Source organism: Montipora capricornis, chromosome 11 (assembly GCF_036669925.1).
Source record: "Montipora capricornis isolate CH-2021 chromosome 11, ASM3666992v2, whole genome shotgun sequence".
Lineage (NCBI taxonomy): Eukaryota > Metazoa > Cnidaria > Anthozoa > Scleractinia > Acroporidae > Montipora > Montipora capricornis.
The window spans coordinates 39,475,664-39,500,859 of NC_090893.1; the positions used below are offsets into that span (position 1 = coordinate 39,475,664).

At 38.7% G+C, this 25,196-nt stretch overlaps 1 protein-coding gene across 3 annotated transcripts in view; it reads right to left on the minus strand.

Annotated features, from left to right (window-relative positions):
- Positions 1-25,196, minus strand: part of LOC138024229 (receptor-type tyrosine-protein phosphatase T-like) — a 112,755-nt gene that overhangs the window by 30,795 nt on the left and 56,764 nt on the right. For 2 of the 3 annotated variants that reach the window (XM_068871354.1, XM_068871356.1), the window contains exons 10-23: positions 24,666-24,974; positions 23,176-23,484; positions 22,675-22,778; positions 22,098-22,278; positions 20,637-20,739; positions 19,172-19,430; positions 18,309-18,366; positions 16,211-16,340; positions 13,661-13,914; positions 12,774-12,922; positions 11,778-11,859; positions 11,099-11,175; positions 10,227-10,266; positions 1,881-1,978 (exon numbers count right to left, since the gene is read on the minus strand). In XM_068871354.1, the coding sequence (XP_068727455.1) occupies positions 1,881-1,978; positions 10,227-10,266; positions 11,099-11,175; positions 11,778-11,859; positions 12,774-12,922; positions 13,661-13,914; positions 16,211-16,340; positions 18,309-18,366; positions 19,172-19,430; positions 20,637-20,739; positions 22,098-22,278; positions 22,675-22,778; positions 23,176-23,484; positions 24,666-24,974 (2,153 nt within the window). The remainder of the gene's footprint in view (positions 1-1,880; positions 1,979-10,226; positions 10,267-11,098; positions 11,176-11,777; positions 11,860-12,773; positions 12,923-13,660; positions 13,915-16,210; positions 16,341-18,308; positions 18,367-19,171; positions 19,431-20,636; positions 20,740-22,097; positions 22,279-22,674; positions 22,779-23,175; positions 23,485-24,665; positions 24,975-25,196) is intronic. The other variant, XM_068871355.1, reaches the window with a different exon arrangement.

Genomic DNA, 25,196 nt, shown 5'->3' on the forward strand with positions numbered 1-25,196 from the left:
GGCTGCTGTTTGTAATAACACCGTACGTCTTTTTTTTAATGCTCGATTGGAAGGAGGGGTATATGACTTCCTATGATTATTTTTTATGTTTCTTCGGCGCCACAGAGTCTATTAATTTAAACGTCTCTCATACCTGCAGTGAACAACGACTGTCCTTCAGTCAGCTGTTGTTGAGCGTAAACCTTCCATCTGAATGTCAGCAAAGCTGTGGAATTGGAGGGACACCTCGGTCCGGCCATGTTGTGTAATGAAACTGATAAACCTCACGCTTCTGAGAGCCCTGGAGAGAAAATGAAATGATATAACTATACATAGGTATGTTGAACGCAAGAAATAAACCATTAGCATATAAATATGCAAACCGGGGTACAAGCATAACTTAAGTAAAGTGAAACAACACTTATAGCGGTGATAAGCATAGTGAAGCAATGCATGTTTGTACAGAAGTTGAACCCGACCTTAAAAGCAAATCTTTCTAGTGGCAAATTGTCACTTTATTAATGTCACTGTTATTTTTAAGTCTTACCCAGATCGCTCGCAATGTCTTTTGAAATATAAATAGTTTTTCATATACTACTCTTCAAATTACTTTTGAAAATGTATGTTGCCACATACGAAATTGCAAGTCAGATTGTCATAAAATGCATTGCTTCACTTTGTTTATCACGGCTTTATGTGTTTTTTTTCTTATAAATTCTACTTCGGACGGCCGAAGAACAAGAGTCTATGACTAAGTAAACGATTGCATAAAACTGTACAGTGCTAGAAACGATTACCATGACAGCTGCTGTTTTCTGAGGTACCACAATGGTATCCAGTGATACAATTATAATTTAAGAGTGAAAACCCCTCAATTTACCTCTGTGGAGACAAATTGATGGTCACGATGTGAACAGTAAATGGGGAGGGGGGAGTGCTAATTGATCCCACTCAATGTTAAATAGCTATCATATCTAAACATCACGAAAAAAAAAAGCCGCGGAAAACGGAGCGATCTGCAAGTTTCATACTCGTACCTTAACCAGATGAAAAGTTCGAATGACGTAATTGGCAAAGTTTTCAGTTTATGCAAAGAAACGTTATGTCGTCATATTTAGAGGCACTGTTTGGCCAGTATTGATCGCACTTTGACTGAAAATAAGAGAAAGGAAATAAGTTAGAAACTATGATTCAAGACTGAAGTTGGGCATATTTTTGAATTGAAAGGCCCCTCTTTCTGTTAGTGCTTTTTTACCTGAAAATACATGCAAGTACTGAATATTGGATATGTTCTGATTTCAAGTGTGGAGGTTTGTGGTCCAACGGCCGTTCCATATGCATGCGTTGGACCTGAGTTCCAGTCCCGTTCCGGCCACTAAATGGTTCGGTTAGTTTAGATTGTTAACGTGATGTTCTTATGAACTAGGTAGCTTAGTACACTTCGTTTCTAATAATATTAAAGTTAAAGCAAGAAAATTGAATAGATTTACGGATAGAAGATCATCAAAGTGAAAAGAGCAGCTACTGTTTCCTAAAGTAAAAAAAAAGAAGCCTGATAAACAATAAAGGTTTAAACTGAACTTCAGCTATTGCCGTGCAATAACCCTGCGAATAGTTCTAGAAATGAGCTATTAAGCAGTGGAAGCTGATTGGTTGCGAGCTAATATGCTACATCCGTACAAGCTGAAAGAATTGTAAAGAGTATTGAAAATTCAAGTAACATTGCTGACTTTAATTTAAGAAATTCCTATGTGACACTTATCATGGCAATACTTAAAATTGAATCTTAAAAGCGACCATACAAAACAGGCAAAATTACTAATTAATGATTGTATTGAACAGAAACGAAAACAAAAACCAGACAGCACGACACCAAATACGAAATATATTCAGGATGACACCTTCCCGTGTTCCACGAGGTTTGTGAGCATAACAATAACCGAACTGTTCTCTTGCCAGATCATTCGCCAAAAGTCTTTCGCTGTCACACTTGTCGGACCTAATGTTAGGAAAAGGATTCATCAAACTGAGATCGCAGTATTCTAAGAACACAACATTGACCATCCTCGAAGACCCAGGGGCAGTCAGTCGAGACGGGACGAGAAAATCATGGGCAAAGTCGATACTGGTGTTAAGTTTGCAAGTAAGGCGAGAAGAACCTCTGGAAACATGACTTTAACGGACGAGTTCCAGATCAAATCAAACTCTAATCTTCTGATCGGCCGGAAATTTCCGCAAATGTCATTTTTGCACCCCATCATTGAGCCTCATAAAGTGAAGTCAGATCGTGATTCCTTATATCAAGCGGTAAATACCACAGTACTAGTACGGTCCGCCATTTTATTTCTATTGCTCTCCTTGTCTCGCTCGTACAACAGACATACCCTGCGGCGAAAATTTGGGTGGCAAAGCGACCCGCAAAATCTAAAAATCAACAAATTCAACCTAAAGATTTTGTTAAGTGAGGAAAATTATCTGTACATATGTATAATCAAAATGCTTGGTCAAACCTCCTACAAAGAGCCGACTGGAAAAGAATCAGGAAAAAGACCAATTGCAAGCTTAAGGGCATGTACTAGTCGTCTTTTGGCAGCTTTTAGTATTCCGCCTCTCAAATTACCTTGCGAATTCAGTTTGGTACAAATAGTGCAATCTTTATTTTGACACATTTGTTCTAAATGCAAAGATAAGTGCATTGCCTCGCTATTAAATAAAGTTTTTCAGTTATGAGCCTAAAAGTGTTTTTGTGAAATGTTGCCATCGATGTGGCAATAAGTTCGATGAAACAAATGTTAAGAGAAAAAGAAACATCACTGGCAATTTCGTAAAACAATTTGAAACAGTGTGTAGCCAAACAATAGCCGAAGATGGAAGACTTCAAGCTATTTGTGATTCTTGCAAGTATCGAGTACAACGCGCATAGAAAAATCGGAGAGAAAGTGCGTTGCTAGTAGCCCTGAATATTCATCCCTGACATCTTTTTAAAGCGACAAAGAAACAGCTGCTTTCATACAACGGAAATACCCAGGTTAAAGACTTCTACCAAAGACTTATACCTAGGCCCGCAAGCTCAACTCAGGTTAATTCGCGTAAACATAAAGAAAAACCTTAAATAACAATGACCACAACCAGGTTTTCTAAGCCCGCGAGACTGAGCACCCCCAGCAAACCATTGTTTTAGCGAAAACCGCTGGTCAACAACCTGGTTCTGGTCATTGCTGTCTAAGGTCTTCCAAACATAAACGAGGCTTCATTTTTTGCGCTCTTTTTGTCGCTGGACGCGGCTAAACGGCCATACTACATCAACTATAGTTCTTACACAGTCAAAGCTTTTCGTGTTCAGGTAAAAACGGTTTGGAAAATCATTTCCTTCTGCATTTTTCCCTGGTTTCAATGCAGTTTGACATATCATGATAGCTGTGGTCCACACTGGCGGCCACGCGGTTATTCAAGTCAAGCGTCAGAGAGATGTAAACTTAAAGCTAAGTCTTTATTTTTAATTTGCCTAGACCGCCTTTTTCCTCCCGGGTGGGGAGGGGGGGAAGGGGGCAGGGACTTTAAGAATTTCTGGGTGGGGATGTGCCGATGGGACCCTGGAACCCGGCCTAAGCCTATACCAGAGCTACTTTCAGCTAGATTTTGCTACCCTATACTAGAGTAAACTCCCCAAATCACTCCTATCCTAGAGGAGCTGTTTCCCAGAAACTGAGGTCACTAGCACAGTCTAAAGCAAAGCCAAAACAAAACCTTATACCACAATCACTTCTTTCTTAAAAAGGATTTATTTATACTTGTCCAGCAATGCCAAGCACGTACGTACGCATTATCAAGACAATAAATTGTTTAATTTTAACCAGTATTAATACCACTTATTTCGGTCTGAATTCCGATTTTTGACAGTTAATGATATCCAGTAGCGTTTCATGATAGTCATCTATAAACGCTGTTGAGGCTGAGCCGTGAAAATTTAAACTTGCCAATTTGTTTTTTTTTCACATTTTTGAGTAGCAATTCCTGGTTTCCTTAGTCTAGATAAAATCTTCAACCCACTGGTCAGTTTCGTGAAAAATGATACCCTATTCTAGACCCAAACGCACGGATTTTTATACCCTATGCTAGAGTAAACTGCTTGAAAACCATATCATTCACAGCGGCACATACCTATAAAGCCCATATATGGCAGTACCCCCCTTTCCCCCCGGGCTTTTTTCTCTGTCTTGCAATTTTTGGCATATCTTTAGAAGCTCTGATAATGGTACATGATGCATGGAGGACTTATGTCTAGAACAGAAACGAAAGGAGAGCGAAAGCGAACGACAACGACAAAACAGAATACTTAGTGCAAGAAGTTACCCCACAAATTCTTTCCTTGGGCACTAAACCGTTTGTTATTTTCAAAAAATGGTTTAATCGGTTTTCCCTTTGTTCAGGAATGAAAATAGAGTTTTCATTGTCAACTGGAAGTAAATAACAATCATCTGTACTCTTTTGGACGTAAAGAAAAGGTTGATTTGTTTGTTTGCTTTGCTCTAAAATGCGATCGAACAACTTGAGTGCTTTTTAATCCGTTTGCGCAAATGGTTTTCGGTGTGCCTCGACAGAGACAAGAAAATTTTGCCCTGATGTTACAAACACATAATCGCAATGAGTTCTCGTAGAATTAGGGGGAAATTTCACAAACTTGTGTTTTCAGAAGTTTGTTTAAAGCACCTAAACGTTATTTAAGTGTTGGAGCGGATCTTGTTTGAGGTTCGTCCTTCCTTGGTTTCATTTTGCCGATTCTTGTTCCAAGCCAACTTAGCGTGTTTCAATGAAATACATCAAAATGAGAATCATCTCGTTTTTGGCGATAAAGTGGAATAAAGTAATCAGTGAAATTCTTCTTTGACCTTGAACTGACAGAGATTTTTTTATGGCTTCTAATTTTAGCGTGATTCCTATTCGCTGGCTATTGGCAGTTGACTCTGAAATGGCTTTTTTTCCTTTTCCATTTTCTCCCTGAGGGTGTGCTTGTTTTCTTTTAAAACTCATACGGTGCAAGAAAACTTCATTGCCAAATTGATGAATTCCAAAGTAAATTTTACTCAAAAAACCGAGATCGTACTCATCGCTTCGTGATTCATGCGATATCGGTTTTAAGCGTAAAGCTTACCGTGGAATTTACTAGTTTGGAAATGATTTTTTCTAAAGAAAAAAGCAAAGAAAATGATTTAATTATTCAAGCAGCAACGGGAAACATCAAAACGCGGACAATTCGAAACCTTTATTTTCACTAACCCTACAGGCAGTACGAATAAATGACAAGGGAGCTCCGCTTTTAGGCTTGGCTAAATCTATATATTAATGATAATAAGTCACTAGTACAAAACAGTTCAATCACAACTAAGCATAACTCATCACAACAGCAAACTACACGTGCAACTTGGAGGAATAGCTTGAAGAAAAATGAAAGAGTATTAAAGCATTTAATTCCATAAGAAACTTAGCAGCATACCTCCAAATTTACCATTTTTGCATCAAGACATAAATAAACTTGCAAATAATACGGAAGCTGTTCTACTGAGACACTGATAATGGCTCCTGAAAGTTTTCAGGGGAGAAACACATTGCATTTAACTAGTGATCTAAAGTTGTATCGTCATTTTTTTTAATTCCTTAGTTATTATACACTCCAAATACAAAACGATACTGAGAGATTTAACATATGTACATGTCAGTGACCTTAAAAGTCTTGAAATTTTACTTTAAATAAGCCTCTTTCTCAATCAATACATAACGCAATCAGTTGTGTAGCCTACAAGATGCAGCAATTGCTTATTAACCCTTTCACTCCCAAGAGTGACACTTACAGATTTTACTCTGTCTAACGCCAGACGATTTTACTCGTTAATGGGGAACCCCACAGGAGTGAAAGGGTTAATCGCACTAGCAAAGGCATGCCAAAGATTGGTAAAAAAAAGTACTCGGTGTTGAAGTTAACATCTTCTCGAGATTTAAGAGACTTCAGATGGTCAAAACTGTCAAATGAGTGGAACATTAAGAAGCTCCAACTCTCTTGAAAAGAACTGTGATAACCAATGACGCTAAAATCAAAGCATCCTTACAGCCCCGAATCAACTGGTACAGCTGGGGCAAATTTGTTGATGGGACGAAATAGTAAAATGTCAGCTGTACAACACTTGTTTGGTCCTTAGCTCTTTCTTGGTCAAACAAGAAAGGTCCTTTTTTTCTTTTCCTGCTAGCTTGTTTTGTTTTGTTTTTTTGGGTGGAATTTTAGGGGTTTAAATATGTTGTATCTTAACTTGTATCTTAACTTGTATAAAAAGTAGCAAATACAGCTGTAATGTAAGATACAAACTTCAGAATACTGTTTTTGCAATAACAAAATGTTAAGTAGATAGAATAATTATCTGTAGAGATTGTCCACGGGTAGTTCCTTTGTGGAACTGTTTTCAAAGTTGGTGTCTGCTTTGCATCATACCTGCAAAGGATCTGATTTTTTGTAAAAGAGCTGCCAGCTGTTTGAAAGAAAAAAGTGAATTGAAATTGACCCCATTGTATGTGGATTAAAAGCCATTTTAGTTATATTAACGGGAGTAAAGTTTTACGGTTTTTAATTTTGCTGGTGTTTTTTCTGGTGGACCTTATTATTGTGGACCATGCTCATCCGCAAATATCGAAACAATTAAACCCCGCGAAATGAAAGTGCTACACCGTAACTCCCGGCTTTTGCGATACCACTGATTTGGTGCAAACGTAGATCATGAAAAGACTTGACCTGTCATCAGATTAGACTGAAAAGAAGAGAAATTATGAAGCGGAAACAACATGTTCAGTTCTCCCTTAGTGTGTAGCATAAACGTTTGCGTAGTGCAACTCTACACATGCTTGACATGTAGGAAAAGGTCCCGTCACTCCGTCAGAGTAATTTACAGTTAGTTTTTTTGCGGACTATTTCACTTAAAGGGGCTATGTCACGTTATTGTAGGGTGTTACCGGAAAATCTTAAGTTAATTACGAGTTTAAAACTCGAACTCGAACTCGAGAAAAACATTCTGAGAAAAAAAACAACCTTTATCGAGGCGATAATGTCCATTTATGCTTCTCTTGCAGTATTTCTTTTATGTTGTTCAACAGCTTTAAGTGGTGAATGCAATGTTTCATTCTAATTTTTGGGTATATGTTGGGAAAAAATGGAGAGGAAAGCAACTTATTAAATGTTCAGTGGTTCTAGAGCTGGCGCACTAATTGGGGAAGCTGTAAACTGAAATTAACAATTAATGCAAATCAAGGCAAATGTTCAGGAGTTGGGAAAACTGGAGTACCCGGCCGGAGAAAAACCTCTCGGTGCAGAGTAGAGAACCAACAAACTCAACCCAAATATGACGCCGAGTCTGGGAATAGAACTCGAGCCACATTGGTGGGAGGCATCACTGCGCCATCCCTGCACCCCAAATCATGGAATTATATCATTTTCAGTGACATAGTCCCTTTAAAGAAGAAACGAGCGAGTTTCACTCAAGATCGTGTTTTGTTATCTTTGAACTGAATTAATTACCAAAGCTTGAAAAAGTAAAAGACCTGAAAACGGGACACGATATTACAAAATAATTCAACGCGTAAAAGTGAGAGCCAAAGGGCCATTGCTGGCATGATGTCTCGGTAACCCTTAAATGATCTACGTCCCCCCCCCCCCCACTTAAAAAAAAATACAATTAACTAGAACGCTACAGCGCGACAGGTAAATACCACCTACCTCAGTTCCTTCTATTTTTGTGTAACAAGTACAACATGCAACCCAGATTACGCTCACGGAGCGTCTAGTTTTCTCAATCCCAATGCAAACCCCATTATGTGAGTTTTTTGTCGTTATTGTAAGCTTCACAAATCTTTCTGTTCGTTGTTATCCTATTGACACGCATTCCGAGCTTTTGAAGATAACACATTCTAGCTTTATTTTAATACACTCAGCATTTTACTTTAAATTAACAATACATTATTGTCAATTTCAATTGGCTTTTTCTGTCAAACATCTGGCAGCTCTTGTGCAAAAACTCCGATCCTTTGCATGTATGATGCAAAGCAGACACTAACTTTGAAAACAGTTCCACAAAGGAACTAACCGTGCGCAATCTGTAAAGATAATTACTCTATCCATTTAACATTTTATTACAATAACAGTACTCTGAAGTTTGTATCTTACATTAGAGCTGAATTTGCTATTTAATTACTGGTATGAGTAAACGCTAAGATACAACATATTTAAACCCTTAAAATTCCACCCAAAAAAACCAAAACAAAACAAGCTAGCAAGAAAAGAAAAAAAAGGACCTTTCTGGTTTGACCAAGAAAGAGCTAAGGACCAAACAAGTGTTGTACAGCTGACATTCTTCTATTTCGTCCCATCAACAAATTTGCCCCAGCTGTACCAGTTGATTCGGGGCTGTAAGGATGCTTTGATTTTAGCGTCACCGCTTATCACAGTTCTTTTCAAGAGAGTTGGAGCTTCTTAATGTTCCACTCATTTGACAGTTTTGACCATTTGAAGTCTCTTAAATCTTGAGGAGATATTAACTTCAACACAGAGTACTTCTTTTTGACCAATCTTTGGCATGCCATTGTTAGTGCGATTAACAAGCGATTGCTGCATCTTATAGGCTACACAACTGATTGTGTTATGTATTAATTGAGAAAGAGGCTGAATTAAAATACAATTTCAAGACTTTTAAGGTCACAGACAGATGTTAACTGTCTTAGTATTGTATTGCATTTGGAGTGTATAATAACTAAGGAATTAAAAAAAAATGACGATACAACTTTAGATCACTAATTAAATGCAATGTGTTTCCCCCCTGAAAACTTTCATGAGCCATTATCAGTGTCTCAGTAGAACAGCTTCCGTATTATTTGCAAGTTTATTAATGTCTTGATGCAAAAATGGTAAATTTGGATGTATGCTGCTAAGTTTCTTATGGAACTGAATGCTTTTATCCCCTTTCATTTTTCCTAAAATCCACCTGCGGGTTTAGTTACAAGTCTTTAACCTGGTGCTGGGTATTTTCGTTGTATAACAGCAGCTGTTTCTTTGTCGCTTTGACAAGATGTCAGGGATGAAAGTTCAGAGCTGCTAGTATCGCTCTTTCTCTGCGATTTTTCTATGCGCATTGTACTTCATACTTGCAAGTATCACAAATAGCTTGACATCTTCCATCTTCGGCTATTGTTTGGCTACACACTGTTTCAAATTGTTTTACGAAATTACCAGTGATGTTTCTTTTTCTCTTAACATTTGTTTCATCGAACTTGAAACTACACTGACGGCAACAATTCACAAAAACACTCCTAAAGGCTTATAACTGAAAAACTTTGCGACCCAACTTTTCGTTGCAGGGTACGAGCCAGACAAGGAGAGCGATAGAAACAAAATGGCGACTGTAGATGTGGTGTTTACCGCTTGATATGAGGGATCTGACTTCACTGTATGAGGCTTTCTGATTGGGCGGAAAAAAGACAATTGCGGAAATTTAAAGTTAAAGGTACGTTCCCAGGGGTTCTTCTCATCTCACAGGAAAACTTAACGCCAGTCCCGACTTTGCTCATGATTTTCTCATCCCGTCTCGACTGGCTGCCCCTGAGTCTCCGAGGATGAACATTGACTTAAAGTGCCCCTGTGATTTTAGAAAAAAAAAACACTGCCATTTTCACATTAGATTTATTTTGTATTGTGTTTGCTTAAACTTGAAGTTTGATTTTTATCCAAAGGCCGTTTTCTTTGATTTTAAGGTCTGCCATTACTCGCGTTCAAAACTGACCGATTTGACCTCAGAGGGCTGGATCCAGGATAAAGTGACGTCAAAGGCTCACTAGTTTAAAAATTCAGTGTGTGAATACAGCTTATTATATATGCACAACGCGAGTTTAAAAGTCTGAAAACTCCCGTCGTTTATTTTCTCCTCGATGCAGCTCTCTCAAGATCTTAAAGTTAGTAATGGCGCACCATTCTATAGGGAAATTCCAGCCAAAATAATCAGGTTTCTCTTTGAAATGAAGGCTTAATATTAAATCTTTAGTGGCATAGTGTTTAGTTAACATAGCTTTGAAATTCAAAGAAAAACAATAATTGATTTTTGGTCACAGGAACACTTTAAACTGACTGTACTTTTGCAAAGCTACTCTACCGGGTAAAATATGTCCTTCTTCCACTGGGGGAGAATCGTCTAGCTTAGGGAATAGGAAATTAGCCTTACCCTGTGTTGCAATGTAAGCCATTGTCTCCTCGTCATAACTCTATGAGAAAAACAATCTCGCATAAAACAAACTGTCAGTGGCACAATGTAAATTTTGATACTTCATTAAGGACGGTGCCATTCTTGTCACCAGAGCCTCGGATCGACCCAAGGCTCTGGGAAACTCTCTATAGGAGAACATGCGCTGTTGGGTTCTTATAGCCAAAAAATTGGCTATTTGAATCTAAGGCGCCTACTCACTCCTCGTGCTAACATAAATGCACCAATTAGAGACGCTTTTGATTGTTCTTCACGAAAACCAACGAGAAGACTCTGTTTCAGGGTTCCCCAGAGCTCTTCTCTCAATCAGTCAAGAGAACAGCTCTGGGGTCGAGATTGCTAATGTTATTGCCCATACGTCCTGCGCATCTCGAGATACTCAGGTTTCCTATGGGTGGGATATTTTTGCGCGGTTTAAAACTATGCGGAGAAAGCAGATCTTAGCAAGTGCTCTTGGTATCAAAAAAGAAAATTGGGGGTAACCTCGCAGTTTTCAGAGATAATTAAGCTTCAATTTGAAAAAATTAAAAAAAAAACACCACACATTGCTTTGTATTTGCTTTTACAAATATTCTTGATTAATTATCTTCGGAAAATGAGTGGTTAACCTCAATTTTCTTTCTGGATTTCAAAAACACTTTTTAAGATCTGCGTTTCCCGCATATTCAGTAAACCGCGCAAAAATAACTTTGAATTAGTAGGCACCGTCCTTAAAGAACTGAACGGTTTTTTTTGTGTGTGTAAGAGAAACCAAGGGCTATTTAAGATGAACATGACGATTACAGCTCTTGAAAATTTCCTATTGAACGTAACATGCAAAAATAAGAACATACCGGTATGTAGGTTGCATTGATGTAGTCAGACCCTGGTCGTCCTTCCACTTCGTCCAGTACAACACGCGAATGGTCATCTGTACAAAATGGTGTTCAAATTCATTTGACTCTCGTGAGAACAGAAGTGCACGTGTGTACTTGAAATTGTTTAAACCATACGCAGGTTTCTTTACAAATGTTACGATCAAGGAGAAAAGAAAACACGGTTTCATTGCTGGAAGGTAAAAGGAGTGGGGGTTTGTGTACTCGTGTATTCTTGTCTCAGATGATACTGAAGGTTGACTTGAGTTTCAATGTGAACTTGCTTGTTCTCGAATATTAAAACCGAAATGAGGACAGAAAAAAAAGAACCCGATTAATTCGGGGTGAAGAAGGATGCCTCAAAAAATGAACGATTAAATGAACGAAATGAATAAAGAAAACTGATAACGAGTAAACGAATGAACGGAAGGACATAACAACAAAAGAAGGACGTACGATCTAACGAACAAATGAATGAATGACTAAATGATTGAGTAAATGAATGAATGGATGGGTGGATGGATGGATGGATGGATGGATGGATAAGTGGATGAATGGAGGAAGGGACGGAGTACTGACCGATACGTGAATGAATGATCAAGGGATGGACGAATGATTCACTGATTCAGCAACCCAAATGTTCTTCAAGTGTACTTACATGTAACTATGTTTCCATAACGATTCTTTGCTTTGTTCTCCTGTGCCACCTTCCAGGGAGACAGCATCCCTCCAATTAACTTCTGTGTTAATGAAACATAATTGGTAGGATTATAAATACAAGTGTGAAATGGAATCCTATTGAAAATATGCTCTTCCAAACCACGACGAATTAACGAAGTAACTGCACAAGATGAGATGGCTTTGCACGATCACTTATCCACCGTGCGCCTAAGGGTATTCAGTGAAATGAAATGCTTACTTGGTTGGTCGCATCAAAACGCTGCCCTAGTCCCTTAAATCAGTTTCCACGAAGACTCTCAATGAGTCGTTCGAATGCTTGCTCGTTCAACTATGACAAACTTGTAATAGCTGGCGCATTTAACTACAATCCTGGAAATGAGAGTGGAGACTTCCCATTTTTTTCCCAACATTTGGACCAAAACTAAAATGGGCACCATGGACACCCCCCTTTCCCCGACGTACCCAACATAATGTTGTCTAGGATGTTGTTCTGTTGTCGGGTGGTGTAATTATGAGGTTTAGTAATCCAATATTTCTATTTGTATTTATTTATTTAATTTTATTTTTTACAGGGGCGAGGAAATTAAAAATGCCTGGAGAGTTGCACCTAGGGTTGTAGGTTAAGGTGACTGCTGCTAGGAGTGACACATCTGCAATATTTCCAATACAGGTGAATAGAATAATACGTTTGTGCACAAGTTTGCTAAGCCTACATTGCAGCTATGACCCACGGCCAGCGTCCAACGAGCCATCGAAAGGAGATACGTTTGATTCCTTTTTTTTCAAAACCAATCCCACTATTCGCCCTTTTATTTACTTCTTCATTTATTTGTCTAGCTTATCGATCGTTTCGTTTACTGTCATATTTTGTTTTTCGCTTGTCGGCTTCATTGCCGGCGATTACCTTGGTTCTTTAGTAAAATTGCTTTGAAAGTCAACAAGTGGGGAAAAAAGTGGGAAAAAAATCACTTGCCTTGAATTCTTCGTTTAACACCACTGCACCATTCTTTGACTTATTCTTAACAAACTCTGAAAACTGAGCCACGGGAATCGCTTTGGGTTTACTATCTTCAGCTTCATCGTATAGAGGGTCCATTTCTGGAGAAGTGTCTTCCACACGACCTACGTCAAGTCGTACCGCATAAAATTACAAGCATACACGTAATACAGAAATTTAACCAACACGGAATATATAAAATGTTAGATAATATTTCAGACTGTTATCTTCATGCTATGGATTTCAAAACCCAAGTTCAGGAGTTTTTGGATCCAAGTTCAATGCATTCCACATCCCAACTGAATTGACTACACACAATCAGTACTTGCAAAATTCTGGTTTTCGTAAGAAAACTAATGTAGCCAAAATCCGCATTAAAAAAAAGAGGAAATCATAGTCAAATTCTAGCCTCTTCAATTGTAGTGTTGTGCTTGCCTGGCTGACAACTAAAACAAGGCAAAATACACAACTTAACGTCAAAAACGTCCGGCGTCAATTTACGGTCAGAATTATGATATGGAACTTTTGCAATATAGAAAAAATCTCAAAGATTATGTTCCATTGTTAAAGGTAGAAATGTTCTCTTTTGAGTATGGGATGTCTAACAGTTAAAGCCTTGTTTCAGGACGTCTTGCACGTGCACAAAAGAAGAGCGCCAATGAAATAATTCTTTTATGAATTTATGAACGTTTGGATCATTTGGCAAATGTTGCTTCCTGTCACAAAATGTTCATCACAGCAACTGTTCACGCGATCATGCGGTATGTGAGTTGATAGACGAGATTTAGTAAGCCCATCAGATCAATGGAAACAACTGGAACGTTTAAAATTCAATAACGTAAAATTATATTTGAGAAACATACTTTGCCTTTGTCCTTTGCGCTTTCTTGAGATATTCTGATACACCTGGTCGTCTGATTCCCCAGGAGCACAAACATTCGCATTCTGATAAATCTCTTTGGGTGGTTTATCATTGCGATATTTTTCAGAAGTTCTTTTAAAATTCGCAGGATTTTCATATGCAAAGGTATCTGTCGTTGCTGTTGAATTAGAGGGACTACTTCCAATGTCATCTAGAACCCGGTCGCTTCCTTTGGATGACGTCTTTTGTTTCCTCCTTAAAAACGAAAAAAAAAAAGAGAAAATATCTTAAAATGAAATATATGTTATTCACCGGCGTTGGTCGGTCGGTATTGGGAAAATCTGTGCCCGAGGTCTCGAGAGGTCTCGAGACCTCGGGCACAGCTTTTCCCAATACGGACCGACCAAGGCCGGTGAATAAAACTTTCTAAATTCTATTTTTAGAAGGTAGGAGACACTATTAAGAAAAACTGTCATGTTTTTATTTTACACATTGTCTCATCAACGTGTCAACAAATGTACAATAAAATGAATTGGTCAGGAATATTTTTACACTGTGTGAAGTTTCGCTTTCAAAAGTCAACAAACTTGGCGAAATGTAGAAGAAGCCATGTCAATGTTTTAAGCTAGAAAGTGACATCTGTAGTAGCAGTCGTAGTTGGTTACCATGACCGTGGTCAGGAGATAGGAAAATACTGCTCGCTCCCGGAACCAATCAGATTGCAGGATTTTCAGGATACCGCCCGCTCACGATCAAAGAAATAAATAACATGAAATGAATACTTAATTTTAAAAAAAAAAGGAAAAAATTTCAGGCAGCCAATACAGAGGACGCTTTTCTGGTTCAAACATAGGCTAAGAGTAGTATCTAATTTCGGTGATAGAGTAAAGGCCTGTTTAAACGGTTTCAAAATTTGACCAACATTCGTTCAACAAACGTTGAAAGGATGTTGGACAAATGTTGGGCGCAAAAACAAAGTTGTGCGGAGGCCGTTCAAACGATTCCAACATTGCGCCAACAAAAGAACCAACACTTTCGCGAAATTTGATTGCGAGGAACTAAGAACTAGAAACCAGACTCTCTCGTCCAGATAAACTACGCCATATTGACTTTTGCCTCCTGATGTGAGCGTGCGTGTGTTCTACAACTGTTGAACAGTGTTCAAAATTCAACGCCATTCAACATTTTCGAGAACAAAAGAAAAGTTGAATCGATGTTGAATGAAAGTTCAAACCAATTTAAACTTGATTCAACACGCTTTCAACACACTTTCAACAAGCTTTCAACATTTTTTACGCTTTCAACATTGTTGGACTACCTGTTCAAACGCACCCAACATTTGGTTCAACAAAATGTGTTGAATGCATGTTGAAGCAAATGTTGAAACTGTTTATACAGGACTTAAGGAGAGGAAGAAATATATGTGTTATTAACTCACTCCACTAGCTGATACGTTTCCATACAGGTCTTCTAAGTAAAATAAATGAATATTATGTACACTTAAACCACCAGTTTTATTCACACAGGTAGAATAGACCATTTTTCTCTTAGCTTGATTAAATAGTACCCTTACGAGAGCTAAACTACTTAAAAGTAGCTTCATTTTCCCTTTATACGAAATTTGCGAACTTTCGATTGAAGTACGACTATGAGAATGACCAATTGAATTTTTTTGCTCACATGGTAGACGAGACGAGGGGATATGGTTGCACCTAAAAGTTCACTTTGTTTTGTTGGATGATAAAAAAATGTGTATGTTCGAAATGAATTAAATTTACAAGCACAACCCTTTACGTCCGACCGGTACGATGGCAACAACCTGGAGACCAAGCGGGAGCATGAAAGCGTCGTTTGCGCGCTTTTAAAAACGTTAAATACAATCATTGTATAATGAAATGCGCCTATCAATTGTCACGGCTTTAAATCTGCTTTTATAAGACGATCTTGGAAATGTCCACACTGAAGCATTTTCTACAAACGCCTCGGCATGTACATACAGAAATTTTCATCGAGAGGCGGGATAGCATCGTAATCTTTCCCCTGCTTGGAAACCTTAATGGCTACACCTCGTTGTTTAACCTCTCTGTTTGATTGGATATAATCGTATTGAGAGAGGAAACAACCACGATTGCTATTGCTAACTTTTTCTACACTGTCCACTTCAAAAGGGACAAGCTAAAAGACAGGACACTTCCCAAAACGGCCGGTTGGTACAATTCTGCTTCTTCGCAGCAATGAAATACATGGTGGCTTCCTGTTCTCTTTTCAACTCTAAATTTACCTAAATTAAGCGCAACCAAACCTTTCCGCTGCTTCTTTGAAATAACAACCATTATGCCATTATCTTCTCTCCCCTCCCTTACGATTAACAATCACCATACCATACTACCTGAGCCCTCCGTTTCAACGACCACGTGATCAAAAGAAACTGAGGACTCTCGAGACGTGAATGGATAACATCGTTTTACTTCGGGGTATGCGCAATGGCTTTGGACGTGCGTAGGACGTAATACTCGAACTGCAGTTTTAAAGGGCACCATGTAAAACTTACTTCCGATACAACACGACTCCAGCGACAGCAATTACCGCAAAGAGTATTATCAGCACCACTGGCACAGCTATTGCAGCAACAGGGATCTTGTCTTGCTGGGATTCATTTCTGGGATTCTGTGATTCTGTTCCTAAAAGGAAAGTAACTACAATTTGTAGAGAGCTATTATTTATAGGAAATGGATACTCGCCTGTTTTACACATAAACACACTTCTTGATGACCTCATTTCACTCTGGTATCTCTGGTATCAAATTTTGTAATGATATCAATTTATTTTAATTAAGTGGTACCATGATCAAAAAATAAAATCTTTTTTCCTTTTGATTTCAAAACTATGTTAACAAAACACTAAGTGACCCAAGTTTAAGCCTTAATTTCAGATTGACACTTGTTTATTTTAACTGGAATTCTCCTATTTAATGGTCCACTATTACTAACTTTAAAATCCTTGAGAGAGCTGGATAGAGGGGAAAATGACGTTAAAGACTCACTAGTTTGAGAATGCAACGCGTTTGTAAATTGATATCAAGCACGCAATTTTCGGGCTTTCAGATTTTTAAACTCGTGTACATACAGAATAAACTGCGTTTACATGCTGAAATTTTAGGCTAATGAGTAAATGACGTCACTTTTCTCTAGATCCAGGGAATCTGAGGTCCAGTCGGTCAGTTTTGAACGTGAGTAATGGCGGACCGTGAATCCAAAGCTTACACTCAAAGTAAACAGCCTTTGGATCAGAAAATCAAAGCTCAAATTTTGTCAGACAGTTGTTAAGCAAACACACTTTCAAAATCTGAAGAAAAAAAGAAAATGACTTTAATTTTATCATGGCACCACTTTAAGTACAGCTAGCTGTTCTTTTCTCTACGTAATCGCCACTTTTCGCTAAAAATGTTTTGACGGACCATGTATGGCAAGTGTGGTCATTGAAAAAGACAAATAAATAATAATCCTAATATTCTTAACTTGTTAATAGCATGCGGAATTAGACAACGTGTAACAATTGCTCATTGTCTGTTTTGCAAAATATATTGAACTCTGCAAGGTTGTAATTGTCAATTTTCAGATAAATCTTCTGTATCAAATGCCAAAATGCCAAGTTTTCTAAACTAACAATGGTTTTTACAAGATAGCCTTAGATGGGAAAATCTTCCTAAGACACTTTCCTTGGATTCAGACGAAAGGCCACAAAAAGTGTGGGTCATCAACAGAGGAACTTAAGTTTACAAATTTTGCCGTATTAGCATAAGCGCATCGACAAGTCAAGATAAGAGCCCGACCACACTTGAACTCTCCTTTTTCAATGGCTTCTAGCGTTGTTACGGCGGAAGTGGGCGCCACTCCTATCCCATTGCATGCTTAAGCTGCCCACAGTCACTGAGTACTGGTCCTGATTTTACCGACCTCAAATGGAAGGATAGCTTCGGAGGAATTTGGACAAGCACGACTGAGATGCGAAGCCGGAGCGCTGGGATGTAGACCGCGAGCGATATCCCTCAATTTCCAAGAAGTGAGGAGAGAAAATTGAAATGCTACGTCCCTTAAGTTTTTGAAAACAATAAAATGGTTTCTTGACGTTGCGGTGTTTGATTTGTAGCAAGTGTTTTGAGATGGGTCTTAGGCTTATAGTCCTCAGTCCAGAAGACTTTTAAGTCATCTGTAACTAAGTAGTCCGGCATTCGAGCTAACGACCTCACGAACGGTGGCCCTATGCCAACCAAATAAGTCAACTGATTGGCGGCTTTGTGAAGGTCACAACCTTGAAAGATTGCTTAGTTTGGCACTTTTTGAAGTCAACTTTTTAAGTCAATTTGTGGGTATCAAGACAGCTTTTGACAATTTTTATAGTATTGAAGTGAGGCAATACCTAAAGAATGATGTCACATCCATTTCTCTCTTTCTCTTTCTCAAAAATGGTCAGAATGGTATGTTATTTTGCAAAAAAAACTCTTGACTGTAAAACCTTTCGGACTGAACCATCCTGTTCTGCACTTGTGTTGTATTTTAAGCGCTCTGTTATTACAAATAACGACAGCGGAATTGAGAATTACCATTGCATAAGTAAGATCAAGCGCTATATCTGCTATCTAGACTCACCTTTGGACTTTTTCACTGAGATTTTTGCAACTTTGCTGACTTTTCCTTTTAAAATCACCTGTAAAGGAAAGGGCATCGTAATACCAAAAACTGAATGTTATAGTGAGGAAATAAACTTCTGGTCATAAGAAATACCTATGCTCGCATCGCGAGTCCAGGACGAGGTGAGGCGAATTATTCACTTTGACAATCTGAAGGTCATTTAATATCGGAGTAGAATTCTTCTTTAGAAATAAATAGCTGGTTTTGTTTATAGTAAAGTGCGGGTGCGGCTTATTGCTTTCATTCATCGAGTCCTATGAACCCAAAAAATTGACCTAGGGCCTGTTTTTCGAAAGTCCCGAAACTTTACGGGCCATTTTCGGGTGTCACAATTCCCTCTGTATCTCAAGAAAAGAGAGGATTTAAGTCGTCAAATCTCACAGTCAGTTTGCTTTTTGATACCTTGAAAACATGTTAAAAGATCGGCATTCCAAGCGGTTGGCAGGTTCACAAATAGCTATCCGGGCCCGAAAAGTTTTCGGGACTTTCGAGAAATTGGCCCCTGCTCTCATCTGAGAGGCTTCTTAGCTCAGTTTGTAGAGTATTGCATCGGCATCGCAGAGGCTGAGAGTTAGAGTCCCACTTGAAGCCACTAATTTGTCCAGATAAGTGTGATAACCTTTTCTTCCTTTCAAATAGCTAGTTTGTTAAACTTAAATTGCACCGGATGTTTACGGAATGTAAATGTCGTATATTAAGGCTTTGATCTTTGCTTCTTGAGGCTTTAAGAAGTAACCAAAAAATAAGTTCGTAAAAGAATGTCCGCCGTCCAAATGGTTGTAATCTCATGGTAAAAACCATGATCTATCCTCCTTACTTACGTTTTCAACGCTGGTTACAGCTCTTTGGTACACAAGGTAATTGTGGCCCCTCTGAAGTTTTTTGTTCTCGTAACCGCCGTAAGTCTCTTCGTTGCCAACATAAAATTCCCATGACTCAGTGAGCAACGGAATGTTCTTTATTTCGGCAGCAATATAGAAGCCCATTTGTTCCTCATTACTATTGTCCAGCTTTTGAGAATAGTCGTCTGGAAGGTCTTCATTGCCATCAATAACTTCCAAAACTATAATCTGATACGAGCTGAACCAAAATATAGTCGTTCATAAAAAAATAGCATTTCAAAGTATCAAATGCTGCAAACTATATAAAATAGTGTAATGTGTAAATAAGTCGATTAGGACTTTCTGTTGTAAAGTCAACTGACCCATAGACTGATCGACAAATCGATCGAGCCATCAGACAAAGAGTCAGTCGTCCATCATTTAGTCAGCCATGAAGTCAGTGGGTCCGTTAGTGAGTCAGCCAATTGGTCTGTCCTTTCTTTTTTTTCTATTGGCAAATCAATCAAGTAAGTGGATGCTCTGGTCTATAGCTCTTTGGCAACGTAGAACCAATATTCTTAGAATGGTTCTACGCTGCCAAACAGCTATAAATTTCTTTAATAAAACCTCACCTAAAAGATTCGCAACTAGCGAAAAGTAGTCGCTTATATCGTGGAATATTTTTGCAAATTTTGGCTCTTAAAAAGGTCACCCAGCAGTTTCGGATGAGCAAATTGTTCGCTGGGAAGTTCTCAAAGCTAACGTTCAGCTAGCAATTTCGCTTAAAATTTTAGGACACTTCAATTTTTCAGCAAAGGTAACCGAACGTATCAAATTCTTGTAAGTGATAAAAAGCATCTCTTTAGACAATCTTTAGACAATACAAGTAGCCTAGAAATGGCTCTCAAATGCGTTTGTCTTTATTTGCTCGTCGGGTGCCCATGCTATGTGAAATGGCTGTTTAAATAATTCGATTACGACTTTCTGTTATAAAGTCATTTGCATGACCCATGCATTGAGAGATCGAAAAATCGATCCAGCCATGCATTGGTCAATAATTCATTTATCCATCATTAAGTCAGCCAAGAAGTCTGTAGGTGTGTTAATCAGTCAGCAAATTGGTCGGTACGCCCTTTCTTTTTAACCATCTAGCAATTAGCCAATCAATCGTTTAACCAAGTATGCAAGTAAGTGGATGCTCTGGTCAGTGTTTTGTTGACCAATCGACAGAAACATGGTGTTTATTGGCAGTGAAGAATCTTACATTGCGAAAATAGTTGTTGTCGAGTTGTTGTTGCTTGAGTGTGAAGATGGTCTCCGTTCTGCTTTGTCGAAAGCCGCCATGCAACAGTCATAGTCTCAGGACTACAATCATCCAGAAGATCAAACTCCGTCAAGGAAATTATGGCTATGGGAGGAACAATGTCATGAGAGTGTATCGCATCATATGTGGATTTGACAATACCTTATCGGCCCATTCGTCTGAATTGCAGGCCACAATTCAATCATAACGCTTGTATTGTCGACGCTTTCATCTCTTATTCTTTTGACGTCCGGTTCCAGGGGAGCTGGGAAAAGAGTAAAATTACTTTTTGTCGTCACAAGGAAAGTATGTTACAATTTAGTATTGCCATTAGATGTAGTTACATTCACCCTTTTAACCATGCGAAAATATGTTTTGGCCTGCGTTACGGCTTTGCCCTTAATGAACGAACCTGAGGGAAGCTGCAATGGATTAATCGAAAAGAAGGTAGAATTGTGTCATTCAGTTATTTCACCCAAGAAATGTAGAAACGCAACAAACGATATTGGTATATTGCGGCCGTAAGCACTTCCCGGCAGCCACTTTGCTTCATGGAAGTTTGTATTAATTCAAAATTACCATATGTTAATAATGAATACAACATTCGATTCAATCCTTTTTCCAAACCGTAGGTCGCAATGTGTACTCACTCCTGGAGACAGTCTCGACATGAGCATAAGTAAAAGAAGAACATGATTATTTTGCTGTGATTTAAGAGGGGGGAAGAAGAAGGAATGACCACAAAACTACGCTATGTGCATAATCTTGTGCTTATGTAGCGCCTATCCTCATTAACTCATTAGCTTGTCATATGTATGGTTACGCTGATATTTGCGCAGCTAGCAACGACCAAACTAAGTAGAGTAGAACATTCTCAATACAAACACAGTGTAAAGAAAGCCTCGGATAAACATAAGCCTCAAGTTTTCATTTCCTTAGAAGGTAAACGAAATGCACTTAGCAACCTTGTTTAAGGATCAAAAGTTAAAGAGCTGAATATTCTGAAGCCATTTAGACGCAGGCTACGACACAGAAAAAAATCCTTAGGTCGTGTTGCAAATCAGTGATGGCTTAGTCATTGCCCCAGCCGCGAAAAAAAGTAATAGAAATAACGCTCTCTACTATCGATCATGCATAATCTGCAACTGAAACCATGTTTGTTGATCATGAGATCGCGAGGTTTTCGATAGCAATTCAAAAAACCTGATTTGACAATGAAAGTACCGGACATGGTTATTTTCCGTTACAATTGCCTTGGGAGCGAACCCTCAAGGAGGTGTGAAACTTAGCAGAAATACTGTTCACATTCTCGAGATTGGATAAACTTATCCCGTAAATCAAATGCCGTCAGATCGATTTTTCTGTTTAGTAAGCAAATAAAGCGGTGTGACTTCTTTCTGGTTTGAATGATCTATTGCGTGATGAGTGTCTTGTGTTTCTTCAGTCAAAGGCTTCCTGATATACCCAAGTCCAAAAAACAAAAGAAAAAGGAAAAGAAAAAGGGAAGAAAAGAAGCCAATGAATCCTAAATTTATAGTGCCAAAGTACCCTGCGTTAAATGGTAAACAACCGGACGAAACGTCCGGCCTGAAATGAAAACCCTGCAGATCAAGAACGTTTTACCTGCCACCTTCGTTTTAGCAACCATTGTTTGTGATACGTTCTGTCCACATGCAGACTTCCCAGAAAAGTGAAACTTGTAAGATGTGTACGGCACCAACGTCTTCACTGTTTGCTGTAACAGTTGTATTGTACCACTATCACTGAAGTCTTGTATGTAGTCCTTCGTTCCATAGTACGTAACCTCAATAAAACGAACATGATCGTCAATTTCTTATTGTTTTACAGAAACACGGACAAGTCTCCTTTGCTCTTGTGTTCTCGGCAACAAACAGGTTTTGTACACAAGCATAGGCCATCAGTAAGAATGAGGACTTGGAACACCAGTTTCTAAAGCATGGGCTGGACACTGCATGTTTGCATACACTGGATGCAACTAAAGATCTTTCAGGTATAAACCTCCCGTGGGGAAGTTTTTGCTTGACGAAGGGCGAAAGAAAAATTAAAAAAAAAAAAAAAAAAAAAAAAACAGAGTCCCATGCTAGGTTGGTTATCTATGGCCTGAATGGAGAATGTGTGCCAATGGCTCTACAAAGTCACGAGCCTACAAATTTTCAAATGTAATCAAAGATCTTCTTACTGAGTATTCTGAGACCTCTTCTGGGCTGAACAACGGGTTATTCCAGGTTAGCTCTAGTTCTGTTTTTCCAATGTTTTGCACTTTCAGGTATGGAGGTTTTGGATCTGGCGATGGCAAATGGATTAATCAATAATGAAGGTTATTATCGACAACCTACCGCGAAGTTGCTGTGACTTAATAGCTAATAAATACGATGAGCCCCAAATCAAATATTTGCTCTCCGATGAATATGTTGCCTCGTAAGACCTCCATTCATTATTTGAAAATTGCAGAGCATAGTAACGATGTCGAGACCACTGTAATTCTTTCGTGTCATTTGCTCATCATCAAGTTTTGATTGCCGTTATTTTCTGAAATGCCGCACAATTTCGTATCTGAACTTTTTGCACAGCAAGGGAAAGGAGATGATAAGTACAAAGCTGACAACGGCTAGAGGTTGTAACTTTCTTTTTCTTTTCAAAGGGGAGTGGTGTAGACCACATGTAGATAATCTACTAATACCTGAACTTTGCAATGACTTCTCCTTGCTTAAGGGTCCGCTGCCGGCTGAAGTGAAGGCTCTCACAGATACGTTGTACGTGCATCCTAACTGAAAGCCACTCCAAACGAAAAACGTTTCTGTCAAATTGATGCGTGAGATCTCGTCAAGAGATCGTCTCGACCTTGCTCCATTCGATGTCTTTTTCCTTCTGATTTCATATACTGTGATTTTTCCATTTCTCTTTTCCCTTGCGACCGGAGCCCACGAGATATTAAATGTGGTCTTATCCACCTCCTTGGAGAAAATATTCTCAGGACTCCCAGTGGGTGCTAATGAAAGTACAAATATACAAGAATTAGTGATTATCGCTTTAAATCACCGCATCTGAGTCAGCAAGATCTAAAATGTTTGTTTCTGACATATTTAAGGCTAACTGAACCAGGCTGCTCTTGCATGAGTAGTAAGGACTTGATTTCACCTGTCCATGGCATCTCGCATGTGTTCTCATCTCTTTTCTCTGTCTATTTGATGTAAATACGAAAAATCCATCATTCGAATGGTCCTTAATCACAACTGAAGACTTCGATTGCATTGGACGTTTATTTAGTGGACCCATGAGTAGTCGTTATAATTCTTCCAAACGGACTCACCTCAAGCTGTCCTAATTTTTGGAAAGAGTAGGTAAAGACTGAGCAAACAAAAGAAATTGCTGTCAAGGGTTCAGCGATAAGCAAGCTAAAAAGTGGACATGGTGGTTATGTGAAAGGTGGTCATATAGTGCTAATAAAGGTAAGTCACAATGCAGGCTAGACTTTGGAAGCAAATGTTGCTATGGCCACAAGCTCGAATATGATGGCTTGCAACTGCAATCGACATGATAAGGGAACGAAGTCCACTGCCGATGAGTATGCCGTCGTTTTCCGAAACTGAGATACCAAAAAAAGGAAAAAGTCGCAACGATTCCTAACCTGAAACCTTATTTTTAAATGAGAAAGTGTTTTAGAACAGGACTTACAGTTTGTAATCAATATCTTGAAAATTAGAAAGTCTAACAAATTGTTAATATGATTACAAAGCCAGCATTTATTCCTCAGTTAAAGATCCTTTTTTTGATGCGAGTGGGTCTGTACCCACGACAAGGTAGTCGAGTGTTCTATCACCCGAATGAACCAGTCGACAATCTAAAAGCTCTTAGGGTATTCATTGAGTTTAATCCGGTCATTGTCTCTGCTGTTTAGTCTTTTTTTGTTGGTTCAGGTATCAAGTTAATAACATTGTACTATGTCAGAGCTACTATGATAAAATTAATGAATTTCCAAGGTGAAGTGAAGAAAAACAAACTTATTTTGAGAAGTTTTGTTTTTTTCTTTTCAATAATCTACATGTCGGTTTGAATTCGAATGAGATAAAATAAAATAAAGCTATATACACTATCACGGCATAAGGTTTTGTCCTTCATGCTTGAGGTAGTCAAGCGTTTTTTTCCTGCCTAGCATCTATGACTTCTTACCGTCTTCATTTGTCCTCACTATTACTTTCACAGGGCTAATTGGTCCATTGCCATCCGCTCCAAAAGCCATTTCTTGAAATGCCAATACTTGAAATTCATACTCTGTGTATTTCCCGAGGCCAGTAACATTTGTGGTTGTGGATGAGTTATTCTGGATGGTCTTAAGGGTGAGTGGGTCTGAAGAGTTCCTTATTTTGTACAGCAGTTTTATTCCGTGTATGGAGTCTGCATAGGGTAACTTCCAGGAGACACGCACACTGGTGGATGTAAGAGCTGTCACGGTAAGGTTGGTAGGAGCTTGTCTTGGACCTGAAATGATAACGCACTGTTTGAGATAACATATTCTGGGCCAAGAAAACCGCTCGTTATTTTTAAGAATCCTCTTACGGAGGCTGGATGTCTGGCTATTTCTGTCACGCTATGCTATGTTAAAAGATTATTTTCCCTCAGGCATGTTAATACACTGACGGTATTTTGCGCATTATCAAGGATTGCATTGGATTACATCTAAACGATTAGGTAAAGTTCGTT